Source organism: Bubalus kerabau, chromosome X, assembly GCF_029407905.1.
Source record: "Bubalus kerabau isolate K-KA32 ecotype Philippines breed swamp buffalo chromosome X, PCC_UOA_SB_1v2, whole genome shotgun sequence".
In the NCBI taxonomy this organism is placed as follows: Eukaryota; Metazoa; Chordata; class Mammalia; order Artiodactyla; family Bovidae; genus Bubalus; species Bubalus kerabau.
The window spans coordinates 73,074,899-73,094,075 of NC_073647.1; the positions used below are offsets into that span (position 1 = coordinate 73,074,899).

The 19,177-nt window shown below is 39.2% G+C and overlaps 1 protein-coding gene across 5 annotated transcripts in view; it reads left to right on the forward strand.

Moving 5' to 3' along the window:
- The window catches only part of PAK3 (p21 (RAC1) activated kinase 3), a 127,949-nt gene that overhangs the window by 54,072 nt on the left and 54,700 nt on the right, over positions 1–19,177 (forward strand). For all 5 annotated transcript variants that reach the window (XM_055565778.1, XM_055565780.1, XM_055565779.1 and 2 more), the window contains 5 exons: positions 1,318–1,471; positions 2,964–3,001; positions 7,400–7,531; positions 9,705–9,870; positions 18,415–18,478. In XM_055565778.1, coding sequence (XP_055421753.1) covers positions 1,318–1,471; positions 2,964–3,001; positions 7,400–7,531; positions 9,705–9,870; positions 18,415–18,478 — 554 coding nt within the window. The remainder of the gene's footprint in view (positions 1–1,317; positions 1,472–2,963; positions 3,002–7,399; positions 7,532–9,704; positions 9,871–18,414; positions 18,479–19,177) is intronic.

Here is a 19,177-nt window from a genome sequence, read left to right on the forward strand (position 1 = left end):
TATTCTCACAACCGCCCCGCTTTAGAAGGGATTTCCCCTCCCCATTCAGACCCATTGGTTTCATCTCCTCCCACCTTCTAAGTTGTCCCACATTCTGTTTTAACTTTCTTTTCTTTCTTTATTTACGTCCATTACAGCCAGATCTCTATGGCTCACAGATGTGCCCAGGGAAGCTCCCAGAGGTGCGTCACAGGCCCAAAAGAAGCTTGCATCAAAGTGCTTCTTTGAGATGTCATAGCACTGCAGCAGCAGGTTCATGTGTGTGCAGTAGAGTTGTTGCTTGGCTTATCTCACTTTTTTGTTGTCATTCCCAAACTCTGGAGGCCCACGTCACACATTGTTTTGCCGAGACTTCATAGGACAAAGCCACGTAAATTGTGTCTAGATGCACTTCAGGAATAGTGTATCTGTTTCTTGCTCCAAGTTGCTCTTGGAGGTTGGATAATTATGAAATGGGGGCATCCATAGGCCGAACATGTAGGAAAGGATGCAAAGCTCACCTCCCAGTGTAATCTTTGCAATTCTCCTTGGTTAGAGTGCCAAGTACTCCCTCCTCTCTGCTCTAAATGCTTTGGATGATTGCAAATTTTCACAAGGCTTGGTTGCCACAGTCCCCAGGTTCTATGTGGCCAATGAATGAAGCGGGGAGGAGGGGATAGAGGGAGGAGAGGAGAAAGCTGCAGGGAAAATACCCAAAGCAGCCTTTACTATTTAGCACTCCTGTGGTTATTGCTCTTCCATGATTCTGTTTTTGTCTCCTCTCAATCCCTCTGTATATTAAAGTTCTAGACCCCCCCAAAATTGCATTTCATAATCACAAAATATGAACTGACCAAGGGTGAGGCTTTCCTTTTATTCTAAGAGATATTCTGATTACAACATGCTCAGAAACAGCTTATGTTATTCTAGACATATAAAACCTATTGATCTGAACGATACTATGCTGTGCACAAATTTAGAGAAGTCTTGCTATGTCTGCCCTGAGTCGCCAGAAAAAAATAAGCTAAGCCGTAAACATCATTTCATGGATGAGCAGAGTTAATATGGAGGTGATTTTCATGCGCTTTTTTTTTTCTATCACAGTCATACTCCCACCCACCCTTTTAAGTTGGATCCTAGTTTTACCTATGTGTTTTAATTAGAGAAGAGAATGATTGCATTATTAAGTTACTAACTTTAAATCTAGAGTGTAACTTCAGTTTCCCAAGTGTAATCCTACAGGTAGCATGGGCTTCTTGGTGAAGAACTTTACTGGAACATGAAAATGCAGCTGCCGAATGTTCTGAGCTGCCATTCTTTCCCTTTGGTTGTCCACAGGGAATTCCTGAGCAATGGGCACGATTACTCCAAACCTCCAACATAACAAAGCTGGAACAGAAGAAGAACCCCCAAGCTGTTCTAGATGTTCTCAAATTCTATGATTCCAAAGAAACAGTCAACAACCAGAAATACATGAGCTTTACATCAGGAGGTAAGAATAAATCTAAGATATCAAAAAGTAAAGGAGAAGGAATTCCCTGGTGGTCCAGAGGTTAGGACTCCATGCTTTCATTGACATGGGCCTGGGTTCGATCCCTGGTTGGAGAACTAAGATCCTGCAAACTGTGCAACACATCCAAAACAAACAAAAAACTGAAGTCATTTCAGTCTCAGAACTTTAGGATTAGAACAGAATGCCTGGAGGGCATTTGAAGACAGTTCAAGCTCCTTCTCCAAATGACTTCAACATAAGTCAGCCAGAGGATAAGTTGGAAATTGAAGTTGATGTTAGGAGATTTATGGTACTTGAGTGATTTTAGAGCTCAAACAAGGAAATTTTCCAGTGAAGTAGTAGTTGTCAGTTTGAATCAGCAATCACAATTGTTGTTTAGTCTCTTCACTGGCGTGAAGACACTCAAGTCACTTAAGATCAGGCCTTGCGAAGTGTTCATGAAATAAGAGGAGTCTGGATCAAACCCTGGTCTCTTGAAATTTATTTTTTTATCCTTTTGATCATTGAATTGTACCATGATGACACAGCACAAATTTTATGGTTGCTGGATTATTTTGATCAGACCTCAAAATCAGACTTACAAAAAAGACATATGTCTTGGTATTTATAAGAGATCAGAATGGCTGTGTTCCTCCTGCCTTATTTCAGCTTCATTTGTTAGCATGTGACCTGGCCTCTGACACGTTGATGTCCAAATCTGCACTATAAACAACTGGAGAAATATACCAAAGAATAATTTTACATTTTGAAAAGGATAATCTGGATTGCATCTCTAAAGCAATTTATTATTTTACATCTAAAGGAAGAAGAGAATACTATCATTACAGCTCCAGCTAAAAAGAGCCCCTCCCTCTTGGCATTGGTTTTAATACATAGGGCAGATTTCAGAATTTATTCTTTATTCCATGTTGCCACTTCTTTTTAACCATTTTTATGTGTCGCATTTTCTCAGCTTACAAAGATGAGATCCTGAAAACTAGGTTAGAACTCAACAGTATCTGAGTTACTGCTGTATTCTGAAACTCACCGTGTGTTTTCTTGATGCTCTCATGTTGTGACTAATAGCGTAGGAAGGGGAGGGAAGGAGCAGAAGGGGAAAAGAAGGCAGGGTGGAAGGAAGGAAGGAAGTGGAAAAGAAGGAAGGAGGGGAAGAGGGAAGGAGGAAGCTGAGGAAAAATTCTGAATATAGATGAGTAGAGTCATACCAGTCAGGAGTAGGTAATCTCAGCATTGCTCAGTATAGGTGCAGTTCACTGGAGGCCTTCATTAAAACCTATAAAATGGGGTGGCGAGAATGTGATGATGCAAGGGTGTGAACTATTTTAACAAAAATGTCATTTGTCATGATATCTATTTAATACTGAATTGACAATTTTCCTTCTGGTCAAACACATGCGGTTTTTTAGAGCATAGTCTCTCAATGAGACAGTCTTTATAAAACAAAGGTAATATCTTTATCTTCACTTTTCAGATAAAAGCGCACACGGATACATAGCAGCCCATCCTTCGGTAAGTGAAAAATTGAAAATGGTCTTGTATGATTGGTATTTCTGGTGGTCCAACAGAATATAATTGTGCAGGACTAGTTTTTAAATACACATAGAGTCTTTTAAAAATAGTTTGAGAGGTATAATTTAGAATGATAAAATTCACCCTTTTAAAGTGTACAGTTTGATGAGTTTTAGTAAATGTATATACCTGTGCCACCATCACCATAATCCAATTTTAGAACATTTTCATCACCCCAATAAAGTCTCCCAAGTCTGCCTAGAGTTAACCCCATCTACCCCACCCTGGCCCTAGGGCATCACTAATCTGATTTTGTGGATTTGTCATTTTGGACATTTCACATAAATGAAATAATATAGTATATGACCTTTGGAGATTGACTTTTCTCACTCAGCATATGACCCAATTAAGTAAGTCTTATCACTGTCTCCATTTTACAGATGAGATTCAGAGAGGTGAAATAACTTGTCTAAGGCCATACCACTAACATCTTTTGGTGTCCCCTGTTCCAACAAACTGAGATGAAGTGGGGAGGGGATAACTAAAGGTCCCATAGATAGTTTTATCAGAGAAGTGACTGGAAAATAAGGAACTTAGCTCAAGGGCCTTGAAAGTGCTATAGTATCTGAAAGAATACTCATACAGAGAAAATCGTCTTAGACAAGGCTTCTCTTTGTATGAGTTTCATTTTGATAACCTGATAGAAATAATTTCCTGCCCTGCCTGCTTCCTTAAGAGTGAAATATTATAATTAGCATTAGTGAAAGTTTCCTAACTGCTTATTCAGAGTCATGGATAATCAAGCTCATTCTTCCTTTTATAAAGGACACATGCTGGCCTGCTTGATGTCACCCTGGCAGTCAGTGTGACAGCAGTACAGTAAATCATTATTGGTGAAAATTAAAGACTTTCAAATAATATGGCAGTTCCTCAAAAATTTAGAAGAAAATTACCACAGGATCCAGCAGTTCCACTTCGGGATATATACCCAGAAGAACTGAAAGCAGAGTCTTGAGTAGGTATTTATACACCCATATTTGTAGCAGCAATGTTCACAGTAACCAGAATGTGGAAGCAATCCAAGTGTCCATCAACAGATGAATGAATAAACATTGTGGTATATCCTTACAATGGATTATTAGTCAACCTTAAAAAGGAAGGAAATCCCTACATATGCTACAAGATGGATGAACCTCTAGGACACTATGCTAAGTGAAACTATCCAGTCACAGAAAGAAAAATACCATGATTCTGCCTATATATAAGGTACCTAAAGTAGTCAGTATCATAGATACAGAAAGTGGTTGCTGGGTGAGGTAGAAATGGGGTGTTGTTTAATGGGTACAGAGTTTCAGTGATGAAAAGAATTTGGGGGATGGATAGCAGTGATGGATGCACAGCAATGTGAATATACGTAACTCTCCTGCACTGTACACTTAAAAATGGTAACTTTTATGTTATGTCTATTTTACCACAACTAAAGAGAAAACTTAAAAGAATAAAGGCTCTGGACATAAGTGTTTAATCTTTTCCTCCACTTACAAGCAGAGGCCACTTTGGGAAAGTGGCTTGATTTCTGTGACCCTCTCTTTCCTCAGCCTTAACTGAGAATACTAATACTTGCTTCCTAAAACATGTGTGACTATTGAATATGATAATGCATATAATATACTTAGTACATTTCCTAGCACCTACTACATCTTCATTAAATGTAAGCTACTACTGCTGCTGCTTTTATATGGCAACAAGGACGAAAACTCATTCTCTCCACACATGAGACTTGCATGAGGCCCTGGTACTGGTGCCTTGCTCAGAATTCTCAGAACAGAGCAGAATGTAGCCCTCCTGTTCTTACTGCTCATTGCCCTCCTGCTGCTTCTTTGCTATGACAGCTTCCTGGACTCCATTGAAAACAGCACATGAAGGAAGATGATAACAAAGTGGGAAAGACAGAAATGCCAACTTTCCATCATCAACACATACTTTACCTCCCTTGACTTAATTACTGTCATTATTGTGCAATACAAGATAGATATGTTGACAAATAGTTGTTATCTCTTTAGGTAGGTCGGTTATTTTGAACACCAACTTCCTAGGATGGTCCATTGGCCTTATTTTTAGCTTGCCTCTATTGGTTTTACTTGTAGAACTAAAACTAAATCTACATAATGTTCAAAATATTCCATCAGATCAGGAAAGAAACTGATGAACTCACTGTTTGGAGTTAAGAACAACTGGATATTTACTTTTAAAAACATGTATCTATCAAGTGCCTCCTTGTCAAAACTAGGAAATTTAGAGCTCAGTCGAGTAAGGGAAGAGAAGTATGAACATAAAGAAGCGTAGTACCATATGGATCATGTTACACACCATAAAATATGTCCATTTTCTATGAGAATTCAAAGAAAGGAGCTTCCTTTTATCTGGGGAGGGATAAAGGAAGCAGGCCCTTTTCAAGGGCTTAAGTTCAGTGCCTAGTACAAAGTATGCACTTGGTACATATTTTGAATGTTGAACTAGAAAAATGCTTCATAGAAAAGGTGGAATTTGAACTCGATCCTAAAGTTCAGATGCGATTGGATCTGTGAAGATACAGAAGGGTATTCTTGGCAAACGGAAAGCATGATAAAGGGCAGGGTAGTGAAGAGAGCAAGGGGACAAAGGGGTATGAGTTTGAATGAAGACTAAGATGCAAGAAAAGGAATCATAGGAGGTCATCTTTGAAAGTTAGGTTGGAGCCAAATCATAGAAGCCCTTAAATAGTATTCTAAGGAATCTGGTCTAAGTAAGTGTATAGAGGGAAGCCCTTGAAGTTTTGTGGAGCAAGAGAGTTGTTATTAAAGATTATGAAGAGTGATTTGATCACACATGTTCAGAAGGAATTAAGGACAGAAGGTAAGACTGGATGAAGGGAGACCGACTGGAGAGATATTGCAAGCATCCAAGGCCAGAGGTGATGTAGGCCTACGTGAGACAGTGGCAGTGGGAATAGAGATTAGATTTAAATTCCAGAGATATCTAGGTTACTAATTAGATGTTGGAGGAAAGGTTGAGGTCAAAGATAATTGCAGGTTTTGAATGATATGTGGGTGTCCAAAAAGATGAGGACATTATCTTTCAGGAGGTGCGTATTTCTGTAAGAAGATGCTGAGTTTCCCATCAGGCAACTTGAGTTCAAAGGGTTGGCCAGATTTCCAGATGGAGATAATTGATTAAACTACTTGACTAAGGGTGGGTTTCTATTGATCAGATGAACTAAATTTGGAACCTTAAGGTCACGTTGAATCACTTCTTTGGGACTCAGTAACTTAGGACTGGGGAATTGCACTTTATGTACTTTTTATGATTTTAGGGGGAGATTGTACTTCACACTGCTTGTGCTTTTGTTGCATTAGAAACACTTCCAGTAGACCTAGCTATCCTATAGGATGTGACTTCATGGGATTGACTACGCCTTCTAGACATAGCCTCAATTGTTTACAAGTTTCAGCATCTTCTAGTAGCCTGGATGGGAATCAAAATAGAAACAATGTTGTAGTCACTAAATCTGTTAAACTAATGCCTATATAATTAATATGGAGTTAATGATGCCTCCCATAGTTGTGGGAATCTGATTTGCTTCTCACCCATCACAGCTTCTTTGGTATTAGTGTTATTAAACACTAAATACTGTTCAGGGACTTACTCTTCAATCTGAGGCTATTTTGACATTTGTGTATATTTATTGTACTATCAGGGCTTCCCAGGTGGCGCTAGTGGTAAAGAACCTGCCTGCCAATGCAGGAGACACAAGAGATGTGGGCTTGATCCCTGGGTCAGGAAGATTACCTGGAGGAGGGCATGGCAACCACTCCAGTACTCTTGCCTGGAGAATCCCATGGACAGAGGAGCCTGGAGGGCTACAGTCCATAGAGTCCCAGAGAGTCAGACACGACTGAAGTGACAGCACACACACACACGTTTATGCCATATCCAGATGCATGCTCTTATCTTTAGGCACAAAACAGCCCTTTTCTTATTGATAAACTGTCAGCAGTCAACACAGTGATAACCTGCCTGGTACAAATTCAAGGCTTTATTGGCAATTAATTTGATTTTTACAATATATTCATTGATTTAAAAAACATTAAAACTCAAAAATGTTACATGAATAGTTCACTGTTTTTGAGCTCAGTGGAAAATGAAAGGAATTTAAAAAATCTATGGTGCTTAAATCCTGACCTGAATTTATCTCTGAGTATGGGCAGGTCCTGGCCACCAAACTGCAGACAGTTCTGCTGATGTGTAAAAGATGAAATTCCCTCCTATCCCTACATGCTTAAATATCTTATCTCCCTTTTCTCATTTCTGAAGAAAAACAATGAAGAGTTAATATCTGGTCTTTGTTTTTATCCTAAGAGTACAAAAACAGCATCAGAGCCTCCTTTGGCTCCTCCTGTGTCTGAAGAAGAAGATGAAGAAGAGGAAGAAGAAGAAGATGACAATGAGCCCCCACCAGTCATTGCACCAAGACCAGAGCATACAAAATCAGTAAGTCCCAAGTGACTGTTTCCAAATGATTCAACAGATGTCCTTTGAAACAATCCTAGAGTTCGAAACTAGTTGATGGCCCAGTATCTATTGAGCATTTGTGTTCCCAGAACTAGAATGAGTGAGTGAAAGGCACTCAGTCGTGTCCAGCTGTTTGAGACCCCATGGACTATACAGTCCATGGAATTCTCCAGGCCAGAATACTGGAGTGGGTAGCCTTTTACCTTCTCCAGGGGATCTTCCCAACCCAGGAATCAAATCCAGGTTTCCTGAAATGATAGCTCAGTTGGTAAAGAATCTGCTGTGATGCAGAAGACCCTGGTTCGATTCTAGGATCAGGAAGATCCCCTGGAGAAGGGATAGGCTACCAATTCTGTTATTCTTGGGCTTCTCTTGTGGCTCAGCTGGTAAAGAACTAGAATATAAGATACAAATTTGGTTGGGGCTACTGTTTGGAGATACAGATTAGCACATGACAGTGAGAGAATAATACCAAACAATATATAAATAAGTGCTAAATTTTAAAACCATTGCAGAAGCTAAGCTAGAGAATGAAATCCATGGGAATCACGAAGGAAGTATTGCATCAGCAGAGGAACCAAGACCACAATTAGCACAGTGTGTTTGGGGACCTCAAAAGACTAGCTCCTGAGAGTTTTCAAGGGCAGTATACTTGAAGCAATGTAAAGTTCTTTTTTTGATAGAAATCAGTTGTCTTTAAAATCTTATTAAAGGCTGAGGGGCAGGGTGGAGGGAGGGATGAATAGGTGGTGCACAGGAGATTTTTAGGGCAGAGAAAATATTCTGTATGCTACCATAATGATGGATACATGTCATTACATTGTTGTTTAGTCACTCAGTCATGTCCTACTCTTTTGCAACCCCATGGACTGTAGACTGCCAGGCTCCTCTGTGGGATTTTCCAGGCAAGAATACTGGAGTGGGTTGCCATTTCCTTCTCCAGGGGATCCTTCTGACCCAGAGACTGAACCTTGTCTCTTGCACTGGCAGGTGAATTCTTTCCACTGAGCCACCAGGGAAGCCCACATGTCATTATACACTCATCTAAACCCATAGAATGTACAACACTAAGAGTGAACCATATGGTTGTTGGATTGAAAGTGATGAAAAATAGGGTACTTGAATATCATAATTCTGTTGATCCAGTCTGTGTGTGGCCAAAAATGTAATAGCCCAATGCTACCTTTATTATAGTTTCCTCTTCTAGTTCCTCCTGCTTGACTTTTGTAGGTAAAAACAGTTCGGTAAATACCTCTACAGAAATTGATAGTCCTGGAGGCTGCCATCTCATATACAAGATGATGGGATACAGAGAAGGCGTTTCTGGAAAGAAAGAATCAAGGGGGAAGGTCAAACATAAATTTTGAGAATTAGAAGAGAGATAGCAAGTATGCTGCTGCTACTGTTAAGTCGCTTCAGTCATGTCCGATTCTGTGCGACCCCATAGATGGCCTCCTACCAGGCTCCTCTGTCCCTGGGATTCTCCAGGAAAGAACACTGGAGTGGGTTGCCATTTCCTTCTCCAATGCATGAAAGTGAAAATTGAAAGTGAAGTCGCTCAGTCGTGTCCAACTCTTAGCAACCTCATGGACTGCAGCCTACCAGGCTCCTCTGTCCATGGGATTTTCCAGGCACGAGTACTGGAGTGGGGTGCCATTGCCTTCTCTGGATAGCAAGTATACTCAGACCCTAAAACTTTAGGAAGATGATGTAATTATCTAGGGTTATACAACTATTTAGTTACAGAATTTTCACTAGTATTTGTATCACCCACACTCAGTTAGTGATTTTGGATTCAAGGGACATTGAATTTATTGTTGTTCAGTGGCTAAGTCATGTCTGACTCTTTGCAATTGCATGGACTGCAGCACGCCAGGCTTCCCTGTACTTCACTTTCTCCCGGAGTTTGCTCAAATTCATGTCCATTGAGTCAGTAATTGAATATATTAATGATCTACAAAAATTGATACTTCTAGAGTCGTAATTGTAAAGGATACATTTAATAATTATGAAAGTACATGATGAAAAATCACTGTGTGTATGTTTTTAAAAGAGTGAACCACATGTAAACTGCGGATGTTCAGTGATTCTGATGTGTCAATATTGGTTCATCAATTGTCTTTAACTTGTAACAAAACTTTTTGTCTTTAAGATCTACACTCGTTCCGTGGTTGAATCAATTGCTTCACCAGCAGCACCAAATAAAGAGGTCACACCACCTTCTGCTGAGAACGCCAATTCCAGTACTTTGTATAGAAACACAGATCGGCAAAGGAAAAAATCCAAAATGACAGATGAGGAGATCCTAGAGAAGCTAAGTGAGTTTTTTTCCGCCATCATCCGTTTCTTCATGGGAGCGTTTCTCATAAACCACTTTGAGTGGGAATTAAACCTTTAAAAATTTGAACCTGCTTGCAGGCTCCCTGACGTCATGAGATTAACAGTTTAAGATGCACTGTGTATTTTAAATCTCCACCCCCTCCCCGCCCTTACTCCTAATTACACAGAAACCAAATATTTTCACTTGAAAAAAAATCAATTTAGGGGAAAACTTCACTAAATGAATTAAGTAGTAAGTTTTATTTTAAGATTATACCTCCCCCCAAAGAGATGAAACAGTCTGATGAAAAATATCCTATGATCATACCATAGGGGCACCCACCTGATCAATAATGATAGGTAATTCAACCTCAGAATCCAACACAGTCAATCAAAATGGGCAGCCACAATAAAATAGCCCTTTCTCTTAATTTAGGAACATTGCTATATGGACAGGAAGTGAGGGCAAACTGATGCTTTCAACCTCCTTCTTGCAGTGTTATCAGTGTATCCATGCTTGTGCATACACAGTTGCTCCATTTTACAAAACACTCCTTTTCTGGTTACCTTTCTGGGTCAGAGAGATTAAAAAAAAAAACAAATTCTCTGTTGAAAAGAGCCAAAGTTCTGTGAAGCATACTCATTAAACTCATACTCCAAAAGCATCTAACAGATTGCAAGTTTTCTGCACTTTGTGCCCTCAGTCTAACTCCTACTCATCCTTCAAACCTCAGCTCAAAAGATGCCTCCTCAGGAAAGCTGTCCTTGTCTCTCTCAGTATGAGTTGAGGGATCTTTTTACTGCCTTTATCATGCGATGGTTTGATAGCATCACCGACTCAATGGACATGAGTTTGCACGAACTCCAGGAGTTGGTGAATGACAGAGAAGCCTGGCATGCTGCAGTCCATGGGGTCTCAAAGAGTCAAGACACAATTTAGTGACTGAACTTTGAAATACTGTAGCAAATAATCCCATTGTACTTGTCTGTCTTCTTCACTAGACCAGGAGCTCTTTAAAGATGAGATTGTGTCTTCTTTTCCCACATGTCCAGCTCTAATAAAGTGCCTGGTACATAAAAGGACTTAATGGATGCCATTTGATTGAATGGGTGAAAAATGAGCAAACAAGTGCCTCTTCATGAGGTTCCTACTTGTCTGTTCTATGCCAGAGTCTTTTGGAGGAAACAATCAAAAAACAATTTTCTGATATTAAGAAGCTTACAATTTTATTTGTAAGATAAAGTTTAATAGTGTGACACAATTAAAGAATAGGATGCCATCTTGCTCATGCAACAGTCCATCTAAAAGAACTCAGAAAAGGAAGAGAGCGGTGCAGGCTATAGGTCACAGAAAGACTCTGCAGAGGCGGTCATAGGGCCATTTTGCCCTCCAGGGGACATTTGGCAGTATCTGGAGACATGTTTATTCTCACAGCACAGGAAATGCCACTTGCACCTAGTGGATAGAGGCAAGGATGCTTCTAAACACTGTAATGCAAAGGATAGGCTTCCTTCCTTTCTCTTCTGCATCAAAGAATTATTCAGCCCCAAATGTCAACAGTGCTGATGTTGAAACAATCTGAGACAGAGGTATTTGGGAAGGCTAAGTTTCGGGTTACAGTAGTCAGTAAGTGCTCAGAACTGGAATTGAGGGTTTAGCCAACTGACTTTACTGTACATGATTAAATATGCCTCTTTAGTACTGATACCAACTATTTCCTGAATAAAAGCAGAAATAATTCCCATTTACTAAGTGCCTTCTCTGCTGGCCACTTTACGTACATTATCGAGTTTAATGTTCACCGTAATTCCTTGTGGTAGATTTTCCTAGCCTCATTTTACAGATCAGTGAAAATAAGCCTCAAAAAGCTAAAGTTACCAGATCACCAAACTAATGCATGACGTACCCAGAGTTGAAATGCAAATCTCTTTGCCTTTGAAGCTTATATTATTTCCATTATTCAGTTTACTTCTGCATATGCTGGCTGTCTGTGTAAAAGGGATGAATAAAGGAAAGAATTGCCTGGATAATTTCAGTTCAAGTATTCTTGGAATACTTAATGCCTTAGTTTTGTTTATTTTACATGACCTATTATATCAGATTTTAAAAATGTAACAGCCTTGCTTTAGTAAAAAATGGTTATTTGATACCTATTACAAATCTCACTAGATTTATTATAATGTAGGCACAGCCCATGCCAAAGTGGACTCCACTATAAGCGGGGGAAGTGGGAAGGGTGGCCTCACCTTCAGTCTCGGGAATCTGATTACTGTGAGGTGAGTAGCCCAGACCACAGAGCTGTCAGGCTGTTCTTCCATGCAGATAGCAATTGTGAGGGCCAGCCCTTGGGATCATTCATTAATGGCTGAAATGAACAGATCATCTTTCAGTTTTACACAGATGGATAGCCTGGGTCTGGCTTGTTCATTGTGGTCTGGTCTGAATCTGATGGAAAATAAAGAAACCCCTACATTTTACTGAATTTTTTCAAAAGGTGCTGACTGTCAGCAAAATTGTGCAATCCTAGAAATTGTTTTCGGACTTCCCTCCTTTGGGCCCCACAAACACTTCCTTCTCACGCCGCCCCCCCAGCTGAAATTCCCCACTGAAAATTCTTTCTCTTAATTTACCCTCAAATAGAGCCAATATGAGTTTAGAGAGTTCTTTTGTTTTTTTGTTTGGTTGTTTGCAGAAATCAGAATGTTCATTATGCTAAAGAGAAAATCTTTTCATAGTTGGACAACTTAGTTTATTTTATATGTAGGACAATACATTGATTGACTTTTCTGTCACTGAAACCACATCATGAGCCCCACTTTTAAGTACTAGTATTTAGTGATTTCTTAAATCCTTGTCCTTTAAAGTGAATGGTTTGTTTCTCATTTAGGAAATTGCTCTGGTTGGAAGTTTTTCTGGTATTGTTATCATTTTTTCCTTTTGATTTTGAGTGGCTGATTTTCGTCACTTTGTGCCTATTGTGTCACAATGTTTTTTTAATCCTATCTTTAGTATAATTTATGAATATAAATTATAATGGCTCTGATGAAAGAGGTCACTGTAAAAGCTTGTTTTGTAATTCAGAATTGTAAGCAAGGGTTCCTGTTCACTTGTTTTGCATCAGTAGATGGCAGCACACACTCTCCTGTGACTGATAATGGACCTGGGGTGCCATTTTATTTGAATAGCAGTTAAATTCAGAAGCAGGAGCACATCAAAATGGTCGTCTTTTGGTAATTCTTATGGGACTTCCCTGATGGCTCAGCTGGTAAAGAACCCGCCTGACAATGCAGGAGACCTAAGAGATGTGGGTTCAATCCCTGGGATCCCTTGGAGAAGGAAATGCCAATACACTCCAGTATTTTTGGCTAGGAAATTCCATGGACAGGGGAGCCTGGTGGGCTGCAGTCCATGGGGTTGCAAAAGAGTCAGACACGATTGAGCATGTGCACACATGTACACACAGTCCTTATGAAAGGATTCATTCCCAGTTTTTGTTATTGTTGTTTTTATCCTGCATACCACAGAAATAAAAGTTGAATCATTTACTACCATAAAACCTTGTTAACTAATGCCTGCCAGTTGGATTTGGTCATAATTCAGAAAGTGGCTTGGGCTGAAGCTTGCTTACATTTGTTCCGTCTACGGAAAACAGTTTGCTCAGCAACTTATAGTATAACTTTCTTAGAAGACTTTAAACTATTAATAAAACTTTGTTTTGAAGTGACTTTAAAATCATCATTTCATTAAAAAAATTAAGTTCCAGGTCCGTACTAACCATTAATAGCTAGCTTGAATAAGAGTAGTTCACAGTGTTATAGAAATCTGGGAGGCAATTTGAAAAAAATGAAATAGCAACTCAGGAATCATTAAATTAGATATAACTCAAGTAAAAAATATATATATATATATAACATTAGATATAACTCAAGTAAAATACATCTCTGTTTTAAAATATGGGGCATTTACAAAATGGAATTCCTAATTTTATTTGCTTTTAATTCAACAGATATTTATTGAGTAACCAATGTATTCCACACACAGCTTTATATGAAGAAGCACTGGGGATACAAGATGCATAAGACATGGCTCCTGTCCTTACGACACGATCTATAAGGGGATGTAAAATACATAGATATAGATAGAAGGATGATGGATTAAGTACAAAGAAGGAGAGCAAGAACAAAAGCAAGAAAAAAGCAGAAGTGTCAGAAAGAGAGAGAGATAGAAGGTGCAATAGTAGTACAGAGAAGTTATTGACTTTATTCCAAAAAATCAAGGAAGACTTCCTAGAAGAGGCTTAACTGAAGCTGAGTTGAAGGATGCATAAGAACTTGCCAGGAAGAAAACTTAGAAGGACATTCTAGGCAGAGACTAGCACACAAAGGAGGTATAAAGGCATATGCTTGGGAATGTTAACTCATTCAATACCATTTGAATATAGAATTGATGGTAGATGTTGATACTAGAGTTTTAAGAGAAGAAGCCAAATCATGTAGCAGGATCCGATCATGAGCTGCAAGTTGTTCATTTTGGTGAGAGCTTAAGGTTCTAGTGGGGGAGATGAAATGGAGAATGATGCAGGAGCCAGATATGAAGGACCTTGGATTCCATGCCAAGGAGTTTGAGCTTTACCCTGTAGGTGTTAGGGAAGCCTCCAGGAACCCTGAACTGGAGAATCACTTGATCAGGTCTGTACTTAGAGCATCCAGATAGAGGTGTGGAGCCTAGACTGAAGTGGGTGGAGGCTGAAAATTTTGAGTCCAGTTAGGAGGCTGTTGGATAGTTCAAACAAAAAATGATGAGGACCCAACTAGAACAGTAGTAATGAGGAAATGATAGATTCAAAAGGTATCTAGGAGGTAAACAGAGATAGGCCCAGGACTCAGTAGAAAATTCTATGTGGGGGTGAAGGTAAGGGATGAGTCAAGGTGATTACCAGATTTCTGACTTGGGCTCCTAATTCGTGGGGTGGTAGTACCATTGACTGAGATTGGGAATACAAGAGGAAAAAACTTACAGTAACTAACATATGGTAAGCCTTCTTTAACCTAACTGGAACATGGACTTGCTTGTCTTACAAAAAAACGAACAACAACAAAAACCTAACCACCATGGATGAACAACCCATGAGTGAAATATTTAATTTATTATTTTTTCAAGCATACTATGTACTGGTAATTCTGAATTAAATTGTTCACTAGCCAAGAAAGTAGATCATGTCTAAATTAGTACAAAGTATTATCTGTAGCACACAGTTTAGCTCTGGAATATGTATTTTCTTGTTCACATTCATTTGGTTAATGGATTCAGTGAAAACCATTGTTCTGGGCACTGAAGTTACCAGAACGAAAAGACAACATTCCGGCCCTCAGAAAGCAGCATGTTTGGGGCTTTCCAGGTGGTGCTAGTGGTAAAGAACCTGCCTGCCAATGCAGGAGATGTAAGAGAAGTGGATTCAATCCCTGGGTAGGGAAGATCCCCTAGAGGAGGGCATGGCAACCCACTCCAGTATTCTTGCCTGGAGAATCCCAGGGACAGAGGAATGGCCTGGCGGGCTACAGTCCATGGGGTCACACAGAATCGTACACGACTGAAATAACTTAGCACACACGCAAGTCTCATTAGAAGGATCAGAGAAGAATTCACAAGGGATGACTTGATATTATACTTACATAATAAATAGGAATTCATAGGATTGATAAGAAAGGGAAAGAGGGAGCATGTCCAAAGACCAGAGCCTTGGATAGTGATGGTGTTGCTAGGATATAAAGTAGGAAGGTTGGAGAGGAGAGTAATAACATAAGGTTAGACTTGATTGGGTAGGAGCTAGATGCTGCTTGATGGTAAAGGGCCTTCTATGCCAGACGAAAAATGTGAACTTGATCCTGTAGCAAGGAGGAACTTTTGAGGATTTATGGATAATGGAGTGAAATCACTCTGAAGTAGGCTGACCTTACATCTCAGTTTACCCAAGACAGTCTTGGTTTATGAATTATATGGTTACCCTATTCCAGAGGCATTGTGGAAAAGGAATTAGAGAAGGCAGAGTTTAGAGTTAGGTAATGACTAGCACAAATGTTTGAACAATAGATATTGAGAGCCTAAACAATGGCAGTGGCCATGGGCATGAAGAGGAGAAAATGGATAAGAGTGACAATTAGCAGATAGACTCCATAATTAGATCATGGATATAAATCGTTTTTTTACTGATTCCACACTTCTTCGAATAGGGGCCATGTTAGTAAGATATAACTTAAAGGTAATGATACTGATGTTTGAGATAATTTAAAAGTACTGATACTGATACTGAGGTTCAGATAGAAAAAGGAGAGCTGAAAGTATCCAGATAAATGAATGATTCCCTTCAAAGTTGTCCTCTTGTGAACTTATTCTCATGATGCTGCTATGGCACAGAATTTTCCTATACCTATTTGAGCATTGCATTCAAGAGTCAATGTCACTTCCTTTAGATTGATTCTGAGTAATGGCAAGTATTGATCCTCTGAGTAGTGGATTTGATATTTTGAACTTGTAAAACCAGTATTTTTTCCCAGAGCCCAATAGGATAAATGAATGATTTTCTTGTATGGTTTGTTAGCTTATTCCACAGTGTTTGAAACAAGAACAGTAAATAGATAAGTGCTTGCCTGGGGATGAATTGGTAAGCAAAGAGGGAATCCAGAGTGACTGCTAACCCATACAAGATTTCTTTTTAGAATGATAATCTAAAATCAGATTATGGTAAAATTTAGTAAATTTGCACAAGCCTAAATATTTACTCAAAGCCATATAATTGTGCACTTTATTTTTTTTAATTTTATTTATTTTGAAACTGTACAATATTGTGTTAATTTTGCCAAATATCGAAGTGAATCCGCCACAGGTATACATGTGTTCCCCATCCTGAACCCTCCTCCCTCCTCCCTTCCCATACCATCCCTCTAGGTCCCAGTGCACCAGCCCTAAGCATCCAGTATCATGCATCGAACCTGGACTGGCGACTCATTTCATACATGATATTATATATGCTTCAATGCCATTCTCCCAAATCTTCCCACCCTCTCCCTCTCCCACAGAGTCCATAAGACTGTTCTATACATCAGTGTCTCTTTTGCTGTTTCGTACACAGGGTTATTGTTACCATCTTTCTAAATTCCATATATATGCGTTAGTATACTGTATTGGTGTTTTTCTTTCTGGCTTACTTCACTCTGTATAATAGGTTCCAGTTTCATCCACCTCATTAGAACTGATTCAAATGTATTCTTTTTAATGGCTGAGTAACACTCCATTGTGTATATGTACCACAGCTTTCTTATCCATTCATCTGCTGATGGACATCTAGGTTGCTTCCATGTCCTGGCTATTATAAACAATGCTGCGATGAACACTGGGGTACACGTGTCTCTTTCCCTTCTGGTTTCCTCAGTGTGTATGCCCAGCAGTGGGATTGCTGGATCATAAGGCAGTTCTATTGCCAGTTTTTTAAGGAATCTCCACACTGTTCTCCATAGTGGCTGTACTAGTTTGCATTCCCACCAACAGTGTAAGAGGGTTCCCTTTTCTCCACACCCTCTCCAGCACTTTAAGTGAGTGAACTTGATGGTATGGAAATCATATCTCAGTTAAACTGTTAACAATGTTTTGAATGCTAGCAGGGTCCTAGGTTCAAGGATGTGTGGAGATTTTTAGGATTTTATTTTATAATTATACAATTTTTTAATTGAAGTATAATTGTCTTACAATATTATATTACTTTCAGGTGTCTGGGGATGTATGTTTTTTTAACAAAACAACAAGCCTCGTTACTAAACTGTGTTCTTTTTTTTTTAATTTTATTCTATTTTTAAACTTTACAAAATTGTATTAGTTTTGCCAAATATTGAAATGAATCCACCACAGGTAAACATGTGTTCCCCATCCTGAACCCTCCTCCCTCCTCCCTCCCCATACCATCCCTCTGGGTCGTCCCAGTGCTCTAGCCCCAAGCATCCAGTATCGTGCATCGAACCTGGACTGGCAACTCGTTTCATACATGTGTTCTTTATTAGACCCATCCCCATCCCCCACTGCCCTTATTGTAGTACTGGGTACATATTAATTGCTCAAGAGATATTTATCCAGCAGAACTGAATGTGCTGCAGAATTTAATGTACTCAACTTCACTCTAATTCAGAGAAGATAGTGATTTTATTAAATACTGTGTTCAAGTCCTTAGATGTTTTTATCTCCTAATCTACAGTATCCTTTTATGAGAACTTTTTTATAAATGTTGGGTTATAATTAGTTCTTTTTGTTAGCTAAACATCATCAATTTTGAGTATAAGCATCTGGGTTATTACTACTAGTTTAATTAATATATTACTGTTTATTACTTTAATAAAATGTATCATTATCCATATAAATTTTAGAAACCACATGAGAATGTTTCTCTAACATTTTATTTGTCATTGGCTCTAGCATCATAAATTTTAGTATTAAATAGAGGCAAATCAATCAATTTAAATGTCTCTCTCTCTCTTTCTTCCCTCCCTCCCCTCAGGAAGCATTGTGAGTGTTGGTGACCCAAAGAAAAAATACACAAGATTTGAAAAAATAGGTCAAGGGTAAGTGATTATATATATGAAGACCATGTGTGCATGCATGCATGCACGTTAGCTTATATGAAAACTCCTGCCCCCTCTACATCTGTATGGATGTTAATGCTTAAGATCATGTTTCATTGTCAAAGTGTAAAGTGACAGGTGGTGGGGAGGGTCCTTATTGAATGATCCAGAGGTGGGCAGAGTTGACGGATTGAGTAACGAAGAAATAGATTAGTAATTCCTGAATGGGATGGAGTTCATCATTTTCACCTAGTATGCTTATAAGAATGGAGATTCCCAGGCCCTGCTGCCAGAGGTTTGGTTCACAAGTCTGGAGTGGGGCCTAGTAACCTGAACTTTGGAGCCGTTTCCTCAAATAATCCTGACCCATCAGCTAGACCTGGAAACCAGGGGGTTAGATCAGGGGGTTAGATCATTTGGGGGAGCTAAAGGTGGGAGTCACCAGTTCTACAAGTCAGCTATAAATAGATATGTTTCTCAAGCATCGATGTGAAACTAAGCAGGAGTGCCTGAGTAAGCAATAGGGTTTGAAATAGGAAAATGTTTTGTTTAAAGAGAAATGAAGCATTCTAAAGGGGTATCCTTAAAGGGGAAATGAGACAAGATATTGGGTTGGCCAACAGATTCATTTGGGTTTTTGGTAAGATGTTACACAAAATCCCGAACAAATTTTTTGGCCAATACAATATTTAGGTGTAC